Source organism: Salmo salar, chromosome 18, assembly GCF_965601325.2.
Source record: "Salmo salar chromosome 18, fSalSal1, whole genome shotgun sequence".
NCBI classification, from domain to species: Eukaryota; Metazoa; Chordata; class Actinopteri; order Salmoniformes; family Salmonidae; genus Salmo; species Salmo salar.
Genome location: NC_138308.1, coordinates 11,787,947 through 11,813,260, shown reverse-complemented (window position 1 = coordinate 11,813,260; position 25,314 = coordinate 11,787,947). Strand labels below are relative to the sequence as shown.

The 25,314-nt window shown below is 41.1% G+C and overlaps 1 protein-coding gene and 1 pseudogene across 2 annotated transcripts; one reads left to right on the top strand and one right to left on the bottom strand.

Moving 5' to 3' along the window:
- Window positions 1-521: 521 nt before the first annotated feature.
- Window positions 522-25,020, bottom strand: LOC106576767 (uncharacterized). The gene is made up of 4 exons (XM_082964715.1): window positions 19,404-25,020; window positions 15,901-16,026; window positions 3,386-3,570; window positions 522-2,812 (listed from the first exon to the last, which is right to left on the bottom strand). Exon 4 carries the CDS (start codon window positions 2,780-2,782, stop codon window positions 2,045-2,047), a length of 738 nt encoding a protein of 245 aa, XP_082820841.1. The 5' UTR covers window positions 2,783-2,812; window positions 3,386-3,570; window positions 15,901-16,026; window positions 19,404-25,020; the 3' UTR covers window positions 522-2,044.
- On the top strand, window positions 7,132-15,904 carry LOC106576902 (transmembrane protein 254-like; annotated as a pseudogene). The gene is made up of 3 exons (XR_014381532.1): window positions 7,132-7,296; window positions 8,241-8,379; window positions 14,365-15,904. The product of XR_014381532.1 is annotated as a transmembrane protein 254-like (transcript).
- Window positions 25,021-25,314: the final 294 nt, after the last annotated feature.

Here is a 25,314-nt window from a genome sequence, read left to right as displayed (position 1 = left end):
GGCTCATTACCTACACTACTACAAAAGATCACTATACGTGAGTAATCCTTTTGTTATGTTCACCTTTGCATTCAAACATTTTCCTTCATTGTTCCTCCATGACCTGTGTAATGAGGGACGTTACTGTGAATGAATGGTGTTGCTGTGTGAGAGAGCGTCTCTCTTTCGATTGTGTCTCACAGCTCATTTTCCCTTGTGGGGTTTAGGTGTGACTACAGAGTTAGCAGCCACAGGAAAATGTTGGGTCCTAGCAACAGAAATTTGCACCTCCCTACTCAGCTGATCTGGTTGATGCCACTGTATTACGAGAGGTGTAGTGAGGTCATGGGTTGAACGGAGGGATCTTCAATGGTGTCTATAGAAATCTTACAGTATCTTAAGACATATCCAGGAGCGACAGAAACATGGATGGCATAGACTGTCCTATTTATACTCTAAAATGTTTGTGATTTTAGCAAAATAATTTCTAATATACATTCTTTCCAAAGTATTTATATTTTATTTTAGTAGGAAGAAAGTCTCTTGAGGGTTGAATTTTTGAGAGCAAGCGACCTGAGAAAATTTCAGCACAGGAAAGCATTTCAAGTGTACATGCTCCAAGAAATAAAACAAATACAAAACAAAATAGAGAAAATACATAATATTGAATCAGAATCAAGTTTCTAAAATCTATCAAATGTACCCTATGATATATCATAATTTCAATTTGGTTATTTATGGTCATCTAGCATGTCCTTGAGCTCATACAGTGATACTTTCCCTCTGTCTCAAGTTGCTAGTTGTAAAATGTACCAAGACCTTAACGTAGTAAACCTGTAGATAAAGTAGATCTCTGAATACATCTGGATGAGTTGAGAGGTAACCATGAAATTCAAAATGAACAGTTCTCTAATGACCTCAAGTGGCATAATTGCATAACTGCTGTAAAAATACGGTACGATCAGTATCACTGACCACCAGTGACTCTTTTTAAAAATGTAACTAGGCAAGTCAGTGAAAAACAACTTCTTATTTCAACAACGGCCAAACCCGGACGACGCTGGGCCAATTGTGCGTTGCCGTATGGGACTCCCAATCATGGCCGGATGTGGATGCAGCCTGGATTCGAACGAGGTACTGCAGTGACACCTCTTGCACTGAGATGCAGTGACTTAGACCACTGTGCCACTCGGGACTCTTGACATAAGAACAATGTGGCACAAAGCAGCTTGTATGGACAACTTAAGAGTTATGGTCAGAAACAGCATTATAACTGATACAGTAGGCCTACAATGACCAGCTATGAATCTGTGACTCACAACCACCATCTTAGTGGATGTGTTTCTTTACGCTGTGCATGAGTGACAACTGATCACATGCGTGACGAATGCAAATGAGTGTAAAGGAATGTAAATTCAAGGCTTACTTACAAACATCTTGATCTGTTTGAAATACCCTTCATTATGGCATAATACTTTATAAATGAACAATATATTATATTACTTCCTCTGAAATCAAAGGTGTCAGCTCAGTTCTCCACTGATCAAAGCTGTTGTAACGCAATGAGTTCTTCAGAAAACGTTCTTCAGAATAAAACAAACAAATGTAAACTCTGTTTTAATAAAATGTATTTAGAATTTAAGTACAGAGAACAAAAGATTAATAAATAGATATATTTGTTTACCTTTATTTAACTAGGCAAGTCAGTTAAGAACAAATTCTTATTTTCAATGACGGCCTAGGAACAGTGGGTTAAACTGCCTTGTTCAGGGGCAGAAAGACAGATTTTTACCTTGTCAGCTCGGGGATTCAAACTTGCAACCTTTCGGTTACTAGCCCAACGCTCAAACCACTAGGCTACCCTGCCGGCACATTTACATAGATAACATAAAATGAAGTGGGATGAAGTTCATGGGAGAATGAATACGATTGTTGTAGAATTCCTAAAGATGATCCCCTCTCTCTCTCTCTGAGAACATTTCTGTCAACATGTAGTCCATAGTTGACATTCCAGCAGCACAGGCTATACAGTAAAACCCTCTTGTGTTTCCACAAAAAAAAGTTTTCAACAGTTAACCAGATTATCATCATTGGGGTAGCTGTTCAGGCCATCTCCCTCCCAGCACTCTTCATCCAGCTCCCTCAGGATATCCTGCAGGGACAGGACAGGGAGCTCTGGGTATTCTGGGGTAGACATATCCGTGCTCCAGGAGCCATACAACTGGGAACCTTGTCCAACCTCCCAGCAGCCGGAATCCGGGGTGACTGGGGCCTGGGTCTGGGTAATGGAGCCTCCATAGGCTTCATGGGGGTTGCTGTAGAAAGGCTGCTGCTCAGCTAAGCTATGGTAAAGGAAGGCCTGGCTGGAGCCTGCGCTGCATTTCCTTACCTCCAGAGGAGAGGGGCTCCACATGGACTGCACTGGGGACATCTGATCACCCGCCTGGGGCCAGGCTCCTGGAATCATCTGGTGCCTGGGGCTATTCAGTGGTGGGCTGGCGCTGTATCCCAGCACCCTGGCTTCCTTCAGTTCGAACAGGGAGTTGTAGTGGCCAGTCTCCTCCACTCCAGTGTAGGGTGGAGGGCAGCGTCCATAGAAAAAGTCCTCTAACTCCTCCTTCAACTGGATGGGGTAGGCAGGGGGCAGGCAGGGGGAGCTGGACAGAGGGGCCAGGCCAGGCTGGGTAGCCCCTGTCCCCATGGTGCGGTGCTGGGAAACTGTGTCCTGGACAGGGGTGAACCCACCAGGGGAGTGGAAGCCAGAGTCGGACTGCCACACGGCCTTAGCTCCCTTATACTTCATAGTCCGAGCCCTCCTGTTCTGGAACCACACCTGGAGGGAGATGACAAGACAATTGTGTTATTACATAGCAGTTAGAATGTACATCCGATGCAAACAGATACTGTGTTGCAGTTAGTTGACTCCAATGACTATTATTATTATTATTATTATCCGCTTTGTGCCCATGTTAATAATTTCCCAAGCCCACCCACAAATACACCTGTAGAATATTGTGAGAGTGTTGCGGCTTATCTGGCTGTTTACAGCTCTGTTTATTATAAGTGTAGTACAGTCTATCAGTCAGACCAAACAATACCACAGATAAAAACCGCTTACATCATCTTAGTGATTTAAAAGATAAACAGAAACCCTGATACTAGTATCAGCAGCACCAATGCACCTACCATTTGAACACAGAGCCCCTGTAATGTAAACGACCTCCATTACACTTGTGTGTGTGTGTGTGTACATGCTTTCATTCAAGAAGTTTGCATTCAGGAAGCTCCACATTTTGTTACGTTACAGCCTTATTCTACAGCCTTGTGTGTGTGTGTGTGTGTGTGTGTGTGTGTGTGTGTGTGTGTGTGTGTGTGTGTGTGTGTGTGTGTGTGTTTAGCTGCTTACCTGGATGCGAGATTCAGGTAGGCCTGTCTTCTGAGACAGGCTCTCTCTCAGGCTGATGCCAGGGTAAGGGTCTGTCTCAAATGTGACACGGAGAAGTGCCACATGCTCTTTGGTGAAGCTGGTCCTCTTTCTGCGGTTGGTACTCCGGGACAAGGCTCCGGTCACTGCCACCTGTCTAGGGTCATCTGAGGAGAAAACAGGTCAGATAGTATAGTAGGGAGACAGGAGCCATGGCAGGACAGAGATGTGTGTGGGGGGGGGGGGTCTTATCATGTAGTGAGGCTGTCTCCAGCATAGGCAATAATGTGTACAGTATGTGGCTCTCTATCACTTTGCAGCATTACAAGTGGCAAACAAACCCCATACACTCTTAGGAAAAAAAAGTTCTAAAAGGGTTCTTCGGCTGTCCCCATAGGAGAACCCTTTTTGGTTCCATGTAGAACGGGTTCTATGTGGAACCAAAACCATTCTACCTGGAGGGTTCTTCAAAGGGTTTTCCTACGGGACAGCCGCAGAACCCTTTTAGGTTCTAGATACACTTAGAAAAAAAGGTGTTAAGACAAAAATCTGTAAAGTTCCTTTGATTTTTCACCCACAAAAATCCAATGTTTTACAAAAGCAAATGTTCAGCTTTAAAGAATACAAATTAAGCAACTTGGTTCCATTTCCCCCCCCAAAATGACAATAATTATCATCTATGATTCACCTGGCTTGCTAAAAAAAACACAGATTTGATATCCAACCTATATTCTGTACCATCCAGTGACCTCTCCTTACCAGTGCTGATGTTTTTCCACATAGTGGTGTTTGGCTGACACTAAGACCTGTAAGAATCTGTAGGTGTCTGTAAGAGCTCTGTCTCCCAAATGTATTGACTGCCCCTTTTATATAGATCACAAGACTCTGGACCCAACTAGTACCCTCCGCCTCAAATAAAGTGCTGACAATGTAGTGTGATTTTTTTGGGTGACAGTTTGAGGTGGTGTAAATTTGTGTTGGGGCGGGGTCGTCTTTGATTTGCTGAGGTTAAGATAATCTGAATGGTCTTTGGACTAACAGCCCTCTCCCATTCACCTCCAGCGACATCATGCGCATCTTATTAAGGTCATTGGCACACAAGAATCAGACATAAAATACATTACTGAATGAAACCGGACATTTATGACGAGTTGAACATTTTGTTTCAAGGTGCCGTATAACTAACAAATGCTTACCTGTGTGTAGCAAACGTGTAGTTGATTTACTGCATTTTCAAGGTGCCTTATGAACATTAGTGTTTGGCATTGGGTAAACAAACTATTATAAATGCTTTGTTTTTTGCAGTGCAAATTCATGGTTTGTTTGCATTCATTAACATTTGTTTTTCCAGCAATTCAATAACTTGTGTTTTGGTATGTGTTTATCAACCAGTGGTTTGTGTGCAGTGAGAAGGGAATTTGTATGAGTTTAGTGCATTTTTTTTTTTTTGCACTACCACAAATCAATATGTGAACAGGAATAGATAGATGTGCAAGTATATCCATTATTAAGCTTCATAAATTACAGAAGGGCTTATAAAAACAAGACAACAATTTGGATTATTTCAATAATTTACATTTCAACAGCACATTTTTAAAATGATTACGAGTCGCTGAAAGTCCTTTGCTAATGGCTATGTCAACAACCACAATGGAGCATTTTAATTAACCAAACATTTACAAAATTAGCACGAAGAAATATTAACTCACATGACTTATTTGTGAAATGCACAATGCCATTCATGAATGGCACCCTTTTCGCAACTGCTGTTTTCTTTTCAAATACAACACAGATATAAGCTATCAAAATAAGAAAAACATGGATGTTTAATTGTTTGGTAATTAATAGGACCATTATCAACATGCTGCCTCATCTATCATTGATGTATAGGCCCATTACAGTGAAAGGTCAGGGGCTGTACCCACTAATAGTAGGTAACAAGCTCATCACTGAGTTTGACTTGTCCAGACTTGCTGGTTTCTTCATAGCTTATGGGAAAGACTGAGCCAGAGGACAGTTTCACCTCAATGGCACTCATTGCCCCTGAAAGAAATTTAGGGACACCCCACACAGGTAGTTAAAAAAAACAATAATATTCAGTAAATAGTATTACAATATACTGTAATATATTTTGGCATTTTATCTCTTACCGGTAATACTATTATATATTAATAATAATAAATAATCAGATGCAATAAACAACAATTATCTCACTTTTCATATTGGTCGGTGAGATTCAGTGTCTTTTCATTCCTTATCTGGACAATGAGGATTAGCGTCTCCATGTTTTGGGACGGCTCACAAGAGTTCCATTCTTTCGGCCAATGTACAGTACCTGACAGCAATTCATTCTGGGGGTTATCCTAATCCTATCACACATTATGCATGTCTTTTTGTCTTTCAAGCCCCTTGCAAAATCAGCATTGTCCACCTCAATACATACATAGTCTATATATAACATTTGCACATAACAGAATATAATAATAAATCATATGATGTTAAACGCATAGCACATACATATACATAGTTTCTGTTGCATAACGGCCTCATGTAGGCTATTCTTTGAGTCCATTAACAGTTTTTGTTGTTGTCAGGATTTAAATACTTCTGACACATACCATGCAATGATCAGAGAGTAAATGAGTAATGATAAACAGTTTGACCAATGGGCCATTTGACTAATGGTGAAATGGCCTCATTGTTTCATTATTTTCATTCAGATGGTGAGACATTAACAAGATTGTAAACAGCTAATGGTCCCATGACCGGCTTACTGTAGAACCATTAGTTTAGATCTTGGCTACGTCAATGAACAAGTTGGATAATCTCCCACTTTGACTAAACTTTAATCTTATAACTTTGAATAGAATAGAAAAAAAAACCACAAGGCATCAGCAAAATAGATAAATATATTGCCTATGTATTATAAATGTTCAAATGTTTTTGTTTTTATGCATGCACACATTCAAAGCAATTCCTATCATTCCTTGGATGATATCATATGACTGAAAGAATGATTTACCCCACAATAGCCTAACCCTATTCAGACAGGGTCCGTGCTATACCCCATTGAAGATAACATTTTAAATGGTTAAGTTAAGGTTAGGTAAAGGGTTATGGTTAGGGTTTAGAATCCCAAATAGCACTGCACATCAAACAGACAGCAGTCTACAAAGTTTTTGTTATTATTATTATTGTTGGTTTTTTTAATACATTTTTATTAATGACAAATCGATACAAAAAGTACATGGGGAACACAAGTATATATAAAGAATATACAAAGGACATTTGGGCTAGGGGGTACAATATCACATTACACAAGGACCTAAAGAGGCATACACACAGTTATAATTCGAACAGCTTTTTTGTTGGCAGAGTATTTGTCTTAAAATATGTTTGTAAATGTACATTTGTGAATATGACATTTGGCCAAAAGAATAATGAAATGAATTACATAGAAATAACTTGAAACCATTTTATTATAAGTAAAGAATCCAAGCAGTACATCTCTCCATAATAGTGTAAAATCTTCATAAATGTGTTCAATTATAAATCTACTGATATCTTGCCACAGATTCCTTACATGAAAACAATGCCAAAAAAGATGCAACACTGTGGTCATTACAAAAGGTACAATTTGAATTTGGTTTTTAAAAACTTATTCATATAGTGGTTGGCAGGATAATATTTATGAATAATTTTATATGAAACTTCCTTAATAAGTAGGTATGTGTGTGGCCAGTCTACTACGTTACACAAGCATTTCCACTGTTATTGTCGCACGTACTGATTTGACAGAGGGACCAGTTGAAAGCCACCACGGCCGTGATTATTTCAGAAGAAGCAGTCTTTTTTGGATAACTACAGTGACGCTTTCGATGGGACTCTTCACAGTAAGTGAGTGCCACAAAACGTGAATGGTTTTAAAGAAATACCACAGCATTTATAAAGCAAACTGTTAAGTTCACTCTGTGCCACTGCCACCGTTTCGTAAACATAGCCAAGGTGTCACCACGAATGGACTCCGGATGGATCTCTATTTATCTCAGACAATTTTCTGACATTTATTCAGACATTTGTTTTTGTTGTTTATTATTAAATTCCCGTGAAGTCCATGGCGTAGTAGCACGCTATTTAGCTTTTGAAGTTTGCCTAGATGTTGCGCTTTCAATGAACTTTTAGCCAGGTCATGAACCTTGCGAGTTAAATATTAATTATCTGCAAATGTACCTTAATTTGAATATTTTTTTAAAAGTTAAAACATTTCATATTGTATAAATGCCATTGTAATTACCGACTAATCATTTATCTATTATTGCATTCACTAGCTAGGTTTCCATCCAATTGGAATGCGAATATTGTATAATCATAAATTAATATGTATCCTAATAAACGGCATGTTTTCCAGACTCGTAGGACCACACAACACATCATCGCGTGACACCAAGTTTACTTCGATATGATGTTTATTCTAGAAATATTTGGGCCTAATACCATTACCACCGGCATTTCTCGCGTAATTGATTTTACCGACACAAAAATATCCCACCTTGATTAGAGTATTTGGTTTTGTTGACATTTGGACAGTTTACCGACAAATGTGCCGTTTCCATCATGCCGGGCGTGACATTTTTTTTTAACCGACATGTACTTTACTTGCATAAAATGGTTGGACAACTGGAAAACTGGTTAGGCCTACTGAGTGTGGAGTGTATCGAGCTGGTCTCAGAGCATTTCGTATTATTCTATACTTAAATCCGATACACTCCATTTAGTATGGTATGTTACGTTTCATATGGGATGTATTAATTTGTGGATCTCCCATTTTCTATTTTAGGCAGCAGCTTACCACCCTGTATCCCACTGCTGGCTTGCCTCTGCAGCTAAGCAGAGTTGGTCCCTGGATGGGAGACCAGATGCTGCGGGAAGTGGTGTTGGAGGGTCAGCAGTATGTACTCTTTACTCTGGTCTAAAAATATAGATACAGTGCATTCGAAAAGTATTCAGATCCCTTGACTTTTTCCACATTTTGTTATGTTACAGCCTTATTCTAAAATGGATTTAATTAATTGTATTCCTCATCAATCTACACACAATACCCCATAATGACAAAGAAACAGGTTTTTAGAAATGTTTGCAAATGTAAAAAAAGAAACCTTATTTACATAAGTATTCAGACCCTTTGCTATGAGAGTCGAAATTGAGCTCCGGTGCATCCTGTTTCCATTGATCATCCTTGATGTTTCTACAACTTGATTGGAGTACACCTGTGGTAAATTCAATTGATTGGACATGATTTGGAAAGGCGCACACCTGTCTATATAAAGTCCCATAGTTGACACTGCACGTTAGAGCAAAAACCAAGCCATGATGTCGATGGAATTGTCCATAGAGCTCCGAGACAGGATTGTGTCGAGGCACAGATCTGGGAAAGGGCCAGTGGCCTCCATCATTCTTAAATGGAAGAATTTGGAACCATCAAGACTCTTCCTAGAGCTGGCCGCCCAGCCAAACGGAGCAATTGGGGGAGAAGGGTCTTGGTCAGGGAGGTGACTAAGAACCCGATGGTCACTCTGACAGAGCTCAATAGTTCCTCTGTGGAAATGGGAGAACCTTCCAGAAGCACAACCATCTCTGCAGCACTCCACCAATAAGGAATTTATGGTAGAGTAGCCAGACAGAAGCCACTCCTAAGTAAGGCACATCACAGCCCGCTTGGAGTTTGCAAAAAGGCACCTAAAGGACTCTCAGACCATGAGAAATAAAATTCTCTGGTCTGATGAAACCAAGATTGAACTCTTTGGCCTGAATGCCAAGCATCACGTCTGGAGGAAACCTGGCACCATCCCTACGGTGAAGCATGGTGGTGGCAGCATCATGCTGTGGGATGTCTTTCAGCGGCAGGGAATGAGAGATTAGTCAGGATTGAGGGAAAGATGAACGGAGCAGAGTACAGAGAGATCCTTGGTAAAAACCTGCTCCAGAGAGCTCAGGGCCTGACTGGGACTAAGGTTCACCTTCCAACAGGACAACGACCCTAAGCACACAGACAAGACAGTGCATGAGTGGCTTCAGGACAAGTCTCTGAATGTCCTTGAGTGGCTCAGCCAGAGCCAGGTCTTGAACCCGATCAAACATCTCTGGAGAGACCTGAAAATAGCTGTGCAGCGACGCTCCCCATCCAACCTGACAGAGATGGAGAGGATCTGCAGAGAAGAATGGGAGAAACTCCCCAAATACAGGTGTTCCAAGCTTGTAGCGTCATACCCAAGAAGATTGGAGGCTGTAATCGCTGCCAACAAAGTACTGAGTAAAGGGTCTGAATACTTATGTAAAGGTGATATTTGCTTTGTCATGATTGGGTATTGTGCGTAGATTGATGAGGGAAAAAAACTATTTAATACATTTTGGAATAAGGCTGTAACTTAACAAAACGTGGAAAAAGTCAAGGGGTCTGAATTCACTGTATATCCAATGCCCCAGGGGAGTCATTGGGGACATTGCCCAGTGTAGGGTGCCGTCTTTTGGATGGGACATTAAACGCGTGTCCTGACTCTCTGTGGTCACTAAAGATCCTATGGCACTTATCGTAAGAGTAGGGGTGTCAACCTCGGTGTCCTGGCTAAATTCATAATCTGGTCCTCATACCATTATGGCCACCTAATCATCCCCAGCTTCCAATTGGCTCATTCATCCCCCCTCTCCCCTGTAACTATTACCCAGGTTGTTGCTGTAAATGAGTGTGTTCTCAGTCAACATGTCTGGTAAAATAAGGGTAAAATAAATTCATAAAATAAACATTTTGTATGATATATTACAATTCGTATAATATGGTACGAATTTCCAAATGTACAATATGTTATGAATTTGCAAAATGTATAATACCTTACAAGTTATCAAAATGTATTATATGTTATGAATTTTTGCTAGATGGCTAATGTTAGCTAGCTCGCTAACGTTAGCTAGGCTAGGGGTTAAGGTTAGGAGTTAGGTTTAAAAGGGTTAGGGGAATGGTTAACTAAAAAGGTTAGGGGAAGGTTTAGCTAACATGCAAAGTAGCTAAAAAGTAGTAAGTAGTTGAAAAGTTGCTAATTAGCTAAAATTGTCTGTGATGAGATTTGAACTCGCAACCTTTGGGTTGCATTATACGCTTACCCATCCACCCCGACCAACCATCCTACTTTCGTTTTTGCCTTAAGTAACCATCTGTCTTATGTAACCATACCAAATGTAACATACTAAATGGAGGGTCTCGGATTTACGTACAGAATAATACAAAATGCTCGGAGTCCAGGTTGAGTGTGTAACTAGAGTTCTGCTGCATAGTGGAAAGGTAATGATATTCTTGTAGCCATTGACATTTCTCTTACTATGCCTATTTATCAGCCAAAGATAGCCCTATAGATAATGCAGTATCTTGTTCAAAGTCCATTTAAAAAAAAATCTGTGGAACGGGTGATAAGGGTGCAATATGGCTGTTGGTAGCCTGTTTATCTAGTGTAGGTTTTATCTTTTCATTTCCACATCTACACTGAACAAAAATATAAATGCAACAATTTCAAAGATTTGACTGAGTTAAAGTTCATAAGGAAATCAGTCAATAAAAAAAATCATTAGGCCCTAATTATGGATTTCACATGACTGGGAATACAGATATGCATCTGTTGGTCACAGATAGCTTTTTTTTAATGTAGAGGGTTGAATGGCAGGAACCCGGTTACCAAGATTTACCACCCAAAACCACTCCCTTTTCCCAGGATAAATAACTGCGAGAAACTGGTACATTATAATAAATTATTTATATGAACAGCATGATGTGAAATTGAACTGTTAAATTATATGCGATGTCTAAATCTGGATTCTCTACGGCCATCTTTCTGGTCACTGCATGATGAAGCATCAACGCCCAGGGTGGGGACCGACAGCCCATCTCAGTATGTAGACCTATCATCTCATCATGGTAACTTTTTTTATTTTTTATTGTGACAGGTAGACCTACATTTGCTGCAACATAGCCTATGCTACAGTATTATAGAGATTGAATGCCTGTCTAATATACACATCTACATCAGGCTTTCGGGGATCACCTTATTTTTTAATTGTAAAGATTTTTTTTATTTTTAATTACAGCTGCAGAGTTTCAAAACACTATATCGTTGCTTTAAATCAGTGCACAAGTGACCACTCTGTTTTTCTCTCCATCAATTCCATTCAAATTGCATCCAAAATAGATCATCCTGTTCAAGATTGATATATAGGCCTACAGTGCCTTTGAAAAGTATTCAGACCCATTGACTTTTCACATTTTGTAACATTAGCCTTATTCTAAAATGGATAAAAAAAAAAAAAGAATCCTCATCAGTCTACACACAATACCCCATAATGACAAAGCAAAAACAGGTTTTTAGAAATGTTTGCAAATGTATACAACATTTTTAAAACTATTACATTTACATAAGTATTCAGACCCTTTACTCAGTACTTTGTTGAAGCACTTTTGGCAGCGATTACAGCCTCAAGTCTTCTTGGGTATGACACTACAAGCTTTGCACAACAGTATTTGGGGAGTTTCTCCCATTCTTTTCTGCAGATCCTCTCAAGCTCTGTCAGCTTGGATGGGGAGCGTCACTGAACAGCTATTTTCAGGTCACTCCAAAAATGATCAATGGAAACAGAGACTTGCCCCGAAGCCACTCCTGCATTGTCTTAACAGTGTGTGTTTAGGGTCATTGTCCTGTTGGAAGGTGAACCTTCACCCCAGTCTGAGGTCCTGAGCTCTCTGGAGCAGGTTTTCATCAAGGATCTCTCTGTACTTTGCTCCTTTCATCTTTCCCTCAATTCTGACTAGTCTTCCAGTCCCTGCCTCTGAAAAACATCCCCACAGCATGATGCTGCCACCACCATGCTTCACCGTTGGGCCACTCAAGGACATTCAGAGACTTGTCTCGAAGCCACTCCTGCGTTGTCCTGTTGGAAGGTGAACCTTCTCCCCAATCTGAGGTCCGGAGAGCTCTGGAGCAGGTTTTCATCAAGGAGCGCTCTGTACTTGCCCTGTTCATCTTTCCCTCGAATCCTGTATGATGCTGCCACCACCACCGTGCTTCACCGTAGGGGTGGTGGCAGATTTCCTGCAGACGTGACGCTTGGCATTCAGGCCAAAGAGTTCAATCTTGGTTTCATCAGACCAGAGAATCTTGTTTCTGATGGTCTGAGAGTCCTTTGGGTGCCTTTTGGCAAACTCCAATCGGGCTGTCATGTGCCTAAGGAGTGGCTACCGTCTAGCCACTATCATAAAGGCCTGGTTGGTGGAGTGCTCCAGAGATTGTCCTAGAAGGTTCTCCCATCTCCATAGGGGAACTATGGAGCTGTGTCAGAGTGACCATTGGGTTCTTGGTCACCTCCCTGACCAAGGCCTTTTTCCCCCGAGTCTTGGTGGTTCCAAACTTCTTCCATTTAAGAATGATGGAGGCCGGCCTCCAGAGTGGCACAGTGGTCTAAGGCAGTGCATCGCAGTGCTTGAGGCATCACCACAGACCATGGTTCGATCCCAGGCTGTGTCACAACCAGCAGTGACCAGGAGTCATATAGGGCGGCGCAAAATTGGCCCAGCGTCATTCGGGTTAGAGGAGGGTTTGGCCGGGGGGGGGGCGCTCTAGCGACTCCTTGTGGCAGTCTGGTTCCCTGCAGGCTGACTTCGCCATCAGTTTATCGGTGTTTCCTCCGGCACATTGGTGCGGCTGGCTTCCCGGTTAAGCAGGCGGTGTTAAGAAGACCGGTTTGGCTGGTCATGTTTCGGAGGACGCATGACTCGACCTTCGCCTCTCCCGAGCCCGTTGGGGAGTTGCAGCAATGAAACAAGATTGTAATTGGATCGCAATTGATGTCATGAAATTGGGGAGAAAAGGGGGGAAAAATATATATAATGAAAAGAATGATGGAGGCCACTGTGTTATTGGGGACCTTCAATGCTAGAGAAATGTTTTGGTACCCTTCCCCAGATCTGTGCCTCGACACAATACAGGTGTGTGCCTTTCCAAATCATGTCAAATCAATTGAATTTACCTCAGGTGGACTCAAATCAAGTTGTAGAAACATCTCAAGGATGATCAATGGAAACAGGATGCACCTGAGCTCAATTTTGAGTCTGAATGGTCAAATGGTCTGAATACTTATGTTTTCTACTTTGAATAAATTTGCTAACATTTTCTAAAAAGCTGTTTTCGCTTTGTCATTATGGGGTATTGTGGTTAGATTGATGAGGAAAAGTTTTATTTAATCAATTTTAGTATAAGGCTGTAAGCTAACAAAATGTGGAAAAAGAGAAGGGTTATGGAATAATTTCTGAACGCATTGTATAATTTAGCAATTACATTTACTTATGATGCTTAAGTATATTTAATATCAAACTTTTAGACTTACTCAAATAGTATTTTACTGGGTGACTTTCACTTTGAGTCATTTTCTATTAAGGTATCATTTATTTTACACAAGTATGACAATTGGGTACTTTACCACCATTGGTGTCTTGACTGTGATCGGGTAGGTGTGTCTTGATTTCATTTCGATGGTTCAAATGTGGTAAAAATGGGTCTGTTTGTAAGGGGTAATATAAACATTGCCCCCCAAAAAATTTACAGGCTAAATACCGTAAATCCTATGAAAAGGAATGCAGTAATAGAGGTACTGTTGACTTTACCGAATGCAATAGTGTTGTGATTCTTCTAGTGCACCATCCCTCATCATGTTTTGTCCAGAAGGGGGCACTGTATAACTGCAAGTCAAGTTACATTTAAGATCTTACAGGCTTCTGTCACCTCTCTTTATATTTGCCAATTTGGACTCTACCCAATACCTTAAAGGCCATTATGCTGTAGTCATTGACACTGAAGACTGAACTGCCTTGTGTGTGTGTGTGTGTGTGTCTTCACAGTGACAAAGGGGGTGGACGGCACAAGGACTAGTTTGCCTCTATTTTGTTCAGACAGTGCTGTTTGGCTTTGCCTCTCGGCCTGCTTCTCAAATACAAACCTGACCACAGGCCCAAACAACACTGACTCCACCAAGAAGACCCTGCTGCAGAACAGAGTCTATAGTCTTTATAGACTACACCACCACTTCCTCAGCAAATAATGAGTGGCCATGGCATGCTGTGAACTTTTATCTGCTAACTGTTTTATATGTTTGGGATCAAGATGGTTATTTGTGATTCCAGCATGCTTTCAGCGCTCAGAGAGGACCATAGACAAAAAAAAACATTCAAGCCGTCAAAACTCTTCATCTTCTAAAACATAACTATTGTGAAGCTTCCCACCACACACCTAACATTCCTCAGAAAATAAATAATCTTATTTGACCCAGAACATATTTTAGGACAAAATGCATATCATGATGGAAAAGTATGAAGTTTTCCTACAAAATGTTTTCTAATCATAACGCTAGAGAATTTTCCAATTTTAAGTTCAGATCACCCATTTTAATCACTGTTTATATTTCTCTCTTGTTTTATGAAAAAGGACTAGATGTTTCATACAGGTGTTTCTTAACTTGCCTTATATTACATTAGATTAATCGATTTGCCTTTAAGCATGGACAAGCTTGGGATTTATCCACAAATCGAGTCTATTAATATAGATATGGGATAAGATGAGAGTTGAAGAGTGAAGTTCTCATTTATAACACGTGACAAATAAAAGAGTGATTGATGAATAAACTTGGCTCTTTACAGCTACTTAGTTTTTTCCCACCTCTGTCTGTTATACTGTCTTCTCGTGTGCTTGGACAGCTCTGATGAGGACATATCATCATGGTCCATGATTGGTGACTCTGCATTGGCATTATGACTATGTTCAGAATTGTATGTGTTGATCAGACATGTATTTGATCATTTAAAAATAGGCCAGCATAGCCAAAATATTGAGAAATAACAGTGAAACATTTGACATAAAAAATATATATTAGAGCAGTAAGCCTAATATAGGCACTTGGCCCGGCCTACAGTGTGCAGGACTCCATTGATTCGTACAATTTGTCAAACTAATTTCCCATCCAAATGAAAAAATATATATACAAAGTAACAAAAATGTGATATATCACGTGAATTACTTAAGCTTTAGGAAATGCAACCAACTACAGAGATTGATGGGGAGGGGAGTGGGAGAGGAGGGGGACCCATGTACCCCGCTTCAATCAAGCAGGCTTCAGTCACCCACTTTTGCTTCAGTCATCCCCATTGCCTGTAATGTTTTTGAAAAGGGAAATGTTTGTTAAATGGGTAGTGAATATAATTTCCTTTTATTTACTGTTCTGAGTTATGTTATCAATTTGTTGATGTAGTGATCTACTCATTCTACGCAAAGTTTTCTGGTGTTTTTGAAGTACTCAATTTGAAATATGCAATATTTGGTTGTGCACTTTTTTGTGAAAATTGTCATTGTTTGTATTTGGAAGTTGTGTGCCTGAAATGCTTAACTGATTTGAAATGAACAACTACGACTTACAGTATGTTGTGTCTGTCTTCACAGCATATCCCCCTTTGGTCTGTCTTCACAGGCTTCACAGCATATCCCCCAGGGAAAGCTGATTTTGAATCACAGCATTTCTGCTGCCGGTGGTTGCCTGGGAAGCTGTGCAGACAGAGTAGATGTTACATTTTCTAAATTGTCTATCGAAACAGCTTGATGATAGTGGGAAGACAAAATGAATCATCATGATTAGCCCCAATGACACAAGCTACATCAACTATAAGACAACAACCCACACAATGGCAGAATATGATTGTCAGGGGTAAATTACAAATACAATACACACCGCAACTCCTTTTGCGGACGACATTACTTCTTGTCAGCTGTGTGCTGGCAGTTCGACCTATGATGCTTAAAGCCAATTTATGCTTGATTCTAAAATGTGGTGGAAGATCTTGTATGGAGGGTGTGACGCAATTGCAGATCCTCCAGAAGCATGCAAAGGCAGAATTTTGCTCTGGACCGCATCGCTGTGCACCTCCCAAATGTTGTAACAATACGGAGGGCTCCGTATAGCTCTGCATTGACATGATTGGTTGACTATAGGTGGGGGTGGGAGGTCCTGTACAAACTTACTCACTTCCTTGACAACAGCTCTGCACTGCTCCACGAAGCATAAAAACTATGAATGCCCTGACTTCTGCAGAGTCCGTATCAATGTAAATACTGCATGGCCTATGCAGACGTCAGGTTGACCATGCAGTCCTTTAGGGATGGATGAACAAAAAAATAACTATCAGGTGTGTTACAGAAAATATAGAGTTCAGAAGTCAAAACAGCCAGTGTCAGACTCATCAAACTGATACTTACATTTTAGTCATTTAGCAGACGCTCTTATCCAGAGCGACTTACAGTAGTGAATGCATACATTTCATTTCATGCATTTACTTATTATGATCAGCGCCTGCAAGATCCACTTTTTTTGTTTAGTTTATTAATTCGACCATTTAAAAAAAACAAGCACACATAAAACTTGAAAAAGCCATACATGCACATGAATAAAATCGAGGATAACACACAATAAAGTCTGGGACTTATTTCCATTGTGGTCCTCTTGAGACAAGATGGCTAGACAAGATCCAACACAGTATGGCAGTGAAATAATAAAACAAAAACAGAGAAGAAGAACATCTCATCATTCCAGTTACATCATAGGGGTTATTCATATGGGCACAGAAGACATCTAACATATTTTTACTTTATTTTTAAAGCTGCCCAGAGGACGTTGTTTTTATGGGCAGAGGCAACTCATTCCATTCTGAGGCTCCAGTAAACAAGAAAGTACCTTTCCCAGCATTACTCCTGAACCTGTATAAGCACACATCAGCAACACCTGATCTGGTGCTGTGATTGTGTGTATCCCTAACACGAGGAAAGTAATCACTTAGATATCTGGGCGCAGGACCATGAATACTGCTGTAAACCAAACCTAGTCTAATCTGGGACATCCTAGCCTCAACAGGCAGCCAGTTCAGTTCCTGGAAGCAGCTCCTGCCTATGTGAGTACGTGGACTCACCTTCAATACTACCCTGATCAGCTTATTCTGGGCTATCTGGAGCTTCCCCTTCATACATTTAGATAAGCCCCCAAACAAGGAAGTACTAGCATAGTCAAAATGGCATTGAATGAGGGCAGTAGCTAGCACTTTCATGGAGTCCTTATCAAGCAGCTTGGACTTTCTAGCCAAAAACTTAGTCCTGGCATTAACCTTCCCTAGCACCTTATTGGCAATGCTCACACCTCCCAAGCTTCCATCAAGGATACATCCCAAGTAGTTAACAGAGGTTTTAGTAGTCAGCACCTCACCCCCTAACTCCTCTGATTTCAGACAAACTACACAATTTAGGTCTGGATCCAAAAATAATTGCTTCAGTTTTCTCTAAGTGCAGAGATAGCTTATTATCTCCAAGCCATTTGCTAATGATAGTAAGCTCTGTGCTATGTATGCTCTCCAACATAGTTTTACTTTTGTGAGACACCAGAAGTTTTGGGTCATCCGCATAAAGAAAAAGACGGCAAGAACAAGCATCTTTCATATCATTAGTATACAATAAAAACAGCAGAGGCCCAAGCACGCTCCCCTGTGGAACACCACAACTCATTGGTTTTGCCTGAGACAGTGAACCATTAACCTCTACTACTTGCTCCCTTCCTGATAAATAGGACTTTACCCAGCCTAGAGGGATACTGCTTAACCCCAGTGCCTCCAGTTTGGAGATTAGGAGACAGTGGTTAACTGTATCAAAGGCCTTCTGTAGGTCAAGCAGTACCATTCCACACAGATTTCCCTCATCAATCTCTTTCCTGATGAAGTCAGTCAAGTAAAGTAGACATGAATCAGTGAAGTATGTTTTTCTAATTCCTGACTGAAAATCATACATTATACCCTGTTTGTTAACATATTCATTAATTTCCTCATGTACAATTCTCTCCAGGATCTTTGATGTTACTCAGAGGATAGATACAGGCCTATAATTCCCAGGGTCAGACTTACACAGAGGTATAACTTTAGCTTGTTTCATGTCCTTGGGAAATGTGCCTTGTTCAAGAGAGAGATTAACGATATGCGTAATACGAGGGCCAATTTGCTCAGCAGAATCTATAAGAAACCTTGCAGGAATATTATCCAGGCCTGTGGCTTTGGAGCATTTAAGCTCTAGCTCTGCCAGCATACTGACTATTTTGGCTGTTGCTACCTTTGCAACAACAAAAAAAGAGTTTGGCTGAACCCCTAACTCTACATAATACTTCTTGACTTGGTTGCTTCCATACAAACCAGAACTGGTGAGCAGCTTGCTAACCAGCTTGCTGGCAACAGAAGTAAAGAAAAAAAGAGTTGAATTCATTGGCATCCTCTGCTTTTTCATATACCATCTCCCCCCTGATGTTCAGTCCAATACTGTTTAGTTTGTTTTTGGTAGTACTACTACAGCCTAGTTCCTTAAATGATTTCCAAAGCTTTTTAGGGTCATTTTTGTTCTCAATTATTTTCTCAGCAAAGAAACCCCGTTAGCTTCATCCATCCTGCTCTGTGCTTCATTTCTGTGACGTTTATACAGGACAAAATCATGCTGCTCTTGAGAGTTATTTAATTTTTTAAAGGCCTTATTCCTTGCTTGGATATATTTTAGAATCTCATGATTAAACCAAGGGCTAGATCTCTGCTTTATCCTGACCCGTCTAATGGGAGCCATCACATTCACCACATCAAGGAATCTACATTTAAAGACTTCTCAGGCACTGTCTACCGCTACACTATCTAGCACAGGTGACCATTCAATTTTACCCACTTCCTCCCTAAACATTTCAACACAGTATTTGTTGAGTCCTCTGATTCTAACGGTTTTGTGACACTTACATATATCTTTAAAAATCCTCCTTGTGCAAAATGTAATAAAATTATCACTGATTCCATATACTATTACTCCACTCTGCGATATTTTAGATTTATCAGACACCAATATTAAGTCAATCGTACTTTGCAATGTTTCACATATCCTGGCGGGAAGTGTCAATGATGGTACTGCATCCGTCTTCAAGGTTAGCTTCCTGGCAAGACTCATCGGATGTTCTCCCCAATTGATGACGGAACTTCGCTCGAAATGCGCACAGCACCCACATACACAATCCTAATTTTCGGTGTAGCCTGTCCACCCGAAGTGAAAAAACAGCCACTGATGTCGGATGTGTTCATTCTTCTAAAATAGTTTACCGTTAAATTAACACTATGGCATCCAGTCAAAACACAGTGTGCTTTTTCCGGCATGCTGGTAAGTAAATTAAGTAAATTAGCTTGCTAGCTAAAAGTCACAACACGAATGAAAAGGCGTTAGCTCAAGCAGAAAGATGCTGGTAACTATCTTTTAAAAAAAAAAGTTAAAATTAAGTAAAAAAGTTTAAAAAAAATTTCGTGGTATACAATTGGTAGTTACAGTCCTGTCTTATCGATGCAACTCCCGTATGGACTCGGGAGAGGCGATGGTCGAGAGCCGTGCGTCCTCCAAAACAACCGCGCTGCTTCTTCTTGACACGATGCCCACTTAACCCGGAAGCCAGCCGGAGGAGGAAACGCCGTACACCTGGCGAACGTATCAGCGTGCACTGCGCCCGGCCCGCCACAGGAGTCGCTAGTGCGCGATGGGACAAGGATATCCCTGCCGGCCAAGCCCTCCACTAACCCGGACAAAGCTGTGCCAATTGTGCGCCGCCGAGTGGCGGCCGGCTGCGTCAGTTAGGACTCGAACCCAGAATCTCCAGTGTCACAGCAATGCAGTGCCTTAGACCACTGCGCCACTCGGGAGGCTTGTGCTAGTTTATGGGTTGTAAATAAAACCGTATGATGCACACATGTGATGACGGTTTTAATGCGTTCCATAGTTATATTAGTTACGATTATATGATGCTACCATTGGTTTATAACATTTCCGGCTTTTACGTGACGTTGAAAAGCCGGACGTAATACCTGCCTCCTGAATCCAGGCGTTTGACATGGGAGAGGGGACCAGTAACTTTATGATCAACTTTCTCAATTTACCAGCTGCAGTCATTTTTCATACTTGAATCAACCTAGTATTCTATAGTGAGTGGCGCAACGGTATAATGCACTGCATCTCGGTGCTAGAGGCGTCACTACAGACTATGGCAAAATTCCAGTCTGTATCACAACCGGCCGTGATTGGGAGTCCCATAGGCCGCGCACAATTGGCCCAGCGTCGTCCGGGTTAGGGTTTGGCCGGGGTAGGCCGTCATTGCAAATAAGAATTTGTTCTTAACTGACTTGCCTAGTTAAATACATAAATATTATGAACTGGTTTCATCTAAATATTATCCAATTTGATGAAAAACATTAGTTTTACTGTAAGCAAAGATCAATGCATTTAAATTGCATGCCCTATAACGGGTGTCAAACTCAATCAGCGCAAGGGCCAGACATAGCTTATGTTTGTTTAAAACAAAAACATGCATACAACTGTAACACAAACTGGCCATTGTTTTATTAGAAAAAAATATGGTACCTTATAATGTCCACTTATATACATAGGATGCTGTATATAGCATTTTTTACATATTAAAACAAAAGAGAAATTATCTTTGTCCAGCCTTTGCTGCTGTGCTTGCAGATGTGCATAATAAGCTGTGACCCAAATCAATCAGTATTTAATCAGTAAATCAGTATTTAATAACTCCAAATAACAAAAATTAAGCTAGGCTGTTGTAACATTTAGCCTAAACTTAAAACATGTTTTTTACATTGCATGGGTAACCTGTGCGGTTGAATGCAGCTTCGCTGTATGGTGCACATAAAATATCTTGTAGGCCTAGTTGAGAAGCCAGCCTAGGCTACTGCTCAAATGTTGCTGTAATAGACCTACATGTTTCTCCTTTGCGTGGTGTTTTGCTGCAGGTTTAGTTTTATGGTTATTCATTGTCAAGCTTTAAAAACCGAACCCACACTGCAACATTTTAGTAGCCCAGCTAGAACTGTGGCGTGCGTCTGTACACTTTCCCTCTGGCACAGTGGACGCGTCATTATATCCATAAAACCTAGCGGTCAAACACAGAAATGGTTCCAGTCGTTTTTCACCATTCATTTTTCACATCATGAATTTTATAAACACATCAAATTAAGTATTTGTTTGGTGTTGGTTTACCTTGGCCTGACGTTTTTGATAACCGTGTAATTCTCTCTGACAAGGTGAGTTTTATCAATATATTTACTAAAATGTACTCCAAAAATGTTGAAATGCTAATTAGCAACAGAGAAGACCTCAGCAAGACTACAAATTCCTGCAGGAAGCTCCTGCACATCATCTCTATCCGACACTTTCAGCTACTGTTCACCAGCGTGATCAGAGACCTGTGCCCAATCCAAGATGAATCCATATGCTGTATTGAAATTAATTGAATAGTGTTGAACTTCTTCCGTCCCATTTCTCTGTCTTAGCTAGCCACTGACTACACTTTAGCTATCTAGTTAGAAATAGTTAGTCAAAAAATCATTAATCTAGATAATTGTTTGTACAATATGTCAACTTTGGTGTCTATTTCAGACCTTATGTCATTTTTCAAGGATGAGCATTAAAAGGGGGAGACGATCACTATAAGTCTGGCCATGTGGGAAAGTGCAGCTATAGTGAGGGCCAATTTACTGGTTTGGTCAGGGTCAGTATAAGGGATAAAGTTTATACTGTGTCGTGAGTGTAGCTATTAAGTTAAGTTTGAGCATCTTAGCAATACAATATGTTCTATAATGCTGTCAACATTCTACAAGGAAAGAGCCACTTAATCAATTATATAATCATTAACCAGATTACCCGGGATACCAGATTTAGATGAGTGATAACTCAGTTCTAGAACGTTGTCATTGATGAGAATGAATCTAAAATCTATTGACATTCAGAGTTGACTTTGTTTAGACATCCAGCCTGTACTGTAGTTTCATGACCAGAGGTGGATCTTCAGAGGCACAGTATTTATTCGGAGTGGTACATGCATTCACACAGTTCTGATTTGTAGTATCCTTATCACTATATGATTGATATGTCAAGTGATAAAATCCCAAGTTATCCATTCAAAGTTTATGGAAAAACTGCACTTGTCCTCATGTGGAAATTACAGATTATTACATTTTAATCCCAGGCCCCAGTCCCCACAGAAGGCCTTTTGTCTTTTGGTAGGCCCACATTGCAAATAAGAATTTGTTCTTAACTGACTTGACTAGTTAAATAAAGGTTAAATAAATAAAATAAAAGGGATACCAGGACGCTTGCGCTCAGATCACACTGGCACAGGATGTCCATGCACAAAATACCACCCACTCCCCATTCCCGTCCAACCTCTCTGACCCTATCAAACAACCTCTCCCTTTCTACATCATACATTTCCGGTCACAACTTGCAGACTTGTTTACGCTGCTGTGCGTTTTATTGCCGATCTTACTTTGCTACCTGACGGTTTTTTACTTTTTCATTACCGTATATTTTTACTTTTTCCCTCACTCAACTTTTTTCATTCAACTTTTTCACCCCGGAGGTTTTATCTGGACATGGTTCGTCAGGACTTCAAACAGCCGAAGCTAAGTAACATTAACATGATGCCTTCTAATTGCAGTCGTTGTACTTATAATATACAGGAGAACGATCGCCTTACGGCAAGGATAGCTGGGCTGCAAGCCCAGCTTCAGACGCAATCGTTAGGCAAGGGTAATTTCAGTGTAGGAAAGGATGAAACAGCGTCTGTGCCACCAGTAAGTACAGATAGTAACGTTAGTATAAACCCCCTCGCACGGTCCCCGCAGCCGGACAACTTTCTCATGGCTTCTGGAGGGAAACGCTGTAGGAATGCTCAACCGGTGTCGCTTATTCAGCCGACAGAAACTTTCAACCGGTTCTCCCCATTAAGCGAGTCGGAGTCGGAGGCCGAGACTTCTCTGGTCTCTACTCCTCCCGTTGTGGGGTCTGAGACGCCGACGGCTCCCACCATTAGCTCTGACAAATTGAAAACCCTAGTCATTGGCGACTCCATTACCCGCAGTATTAGACTTAAAACTAATCATCCAGCGATCATACACTGTTTACCAGGGGGCAGGGCTACCGACGTTAAGGCTAATCTAAAGACGGTGCTGGCTAAAGCTAAAACTGGCGAGTGTAGAGAGTATAGAGATATTGTTATCCACGTCGGCACCAACGATGTTAGGATGAAACAGTCAGAGGTCACCAAGCGCAACATCGCTTCAGCGTGTAAATCAGCTAGAAAGATGTGTCGGCATCGATTCATTGTCTCTGGCCCCCTCCCAGTTAGGGGGAGTGATGAGCTCTACAGCAGAGTCTCACAACTCAATCGCTGGTTGAAAACTGTTTTCTCTCCCTCCCAAAAGATAGAATTTGTAGATAATTGGCCCTCTTTCTGGGACTCACCCACAAACAGGACCAAGCCTGGCCTGTTGAGGAGTGACGGACTCCATCCTAGCTGGAGGGGTGGTCTCATCTTATCTACGAACATAGACAGGGCTCTAACTCCTCTAGCTCCACAATGAAATAGGGTGCAGGCCAGGCAGCAGGCTGTTAGCCAGCCTGCCAGCTTAGTGGAGTCTGCCACTAGCACAGTCAGCGTAGTCAGCTCAGCTTTCCCCATTGAGACCGTGTCTGTGCCTCGATCTAGGTTGGGCAAAATTAAAAATGGCGGTGTTCGCTTTAGCAATCTCACTAGTATAAAGACCTCCTCCATTCCTGCCATTATTGAAAGAGATTGTGATACCTCACATCTCAAAATTGGGTTAATTAATGTTAGATCCCTCACTTCCAAGGCAGTTATAGTCAATGAACTAATCACTGATAATAATCTTGATGTGATTGGCCTGACTGAAACATGGCTTAAGCCTGATGAATTTACTGTGTTAAATGAGGCCTCACCCCCTGGTTACACTAGTGACCATACCCCCCGTGCATCCGGCAAAGGCGGAGGTGTTGCTAACATTTACGATAGCAAATTTCAATTTACAAAAAAAAAAACCAATGACGTTTTCGTCTTTTGAGCTTCTAGTCATGAAATCTATGCAGCCTACTCACTCACTTTTTATAGCTACTGTTTACAGGCCTCCTGGGCCATATGCAGTGTTCCTCACTGAGTTCCCTGAATTCCTATCGGATCTTGTAGTCATAGCAGATAATATTCAAATTTTTGGTGACTTTAACATTCACATGGAAAAGTCCACAGACCCACTCCAAAAGGCTTTCGGAGCCATCATCGACTCAGTGGGTTTTGTCCAACATGTCTCTGGACCTACTCACTGCCACAGTCATACTCTGGACCTAGTTTTGTCCCATGGAATAAATGTTGTGGATCTTAATGTTTTTCCTCATAATCCTGGACTATCGGACCACCATTTTATTACGTTTGCAATTGCAACAAATAATCTGCTCAGACCCCAACCAAGGAGCATTAAAAGTCGTGCTATAAATTCTCAGACAACCCAAAGATTCCTTGATGCCCTTCCAGACTGCCTCTGCCTACCCAAGGACGTCAGAGGACAAAAATCAGTTAACCACCTAACCGAGGAACTCAATTTAACCTTGCGCAATACCCTAGATGCAGTTGCACCCCTAAAAACTAAAAACATCTGTCATAAGAAACTAGCTCCCTGGTATACAGAAAATACACGAGCTCTGAAGCAAGCTTCCAGAAAATTGGAACGGAAATGGCGCCACACCAAACTGGAAGTCTTCCGACTAGCTTGGAAAGACAGTACCGTGCAGTATCGAAGAGCCCTCACTGCTGCTCGATCATCCTATTTTTCCAACTTAATTGAGGAAAATAAGAACAATCCGAAATTTCTTTTTGATACTGTCGCAAAGCTAACTAAAAAGCAGCCTTCGCAAATGGAGGATGGC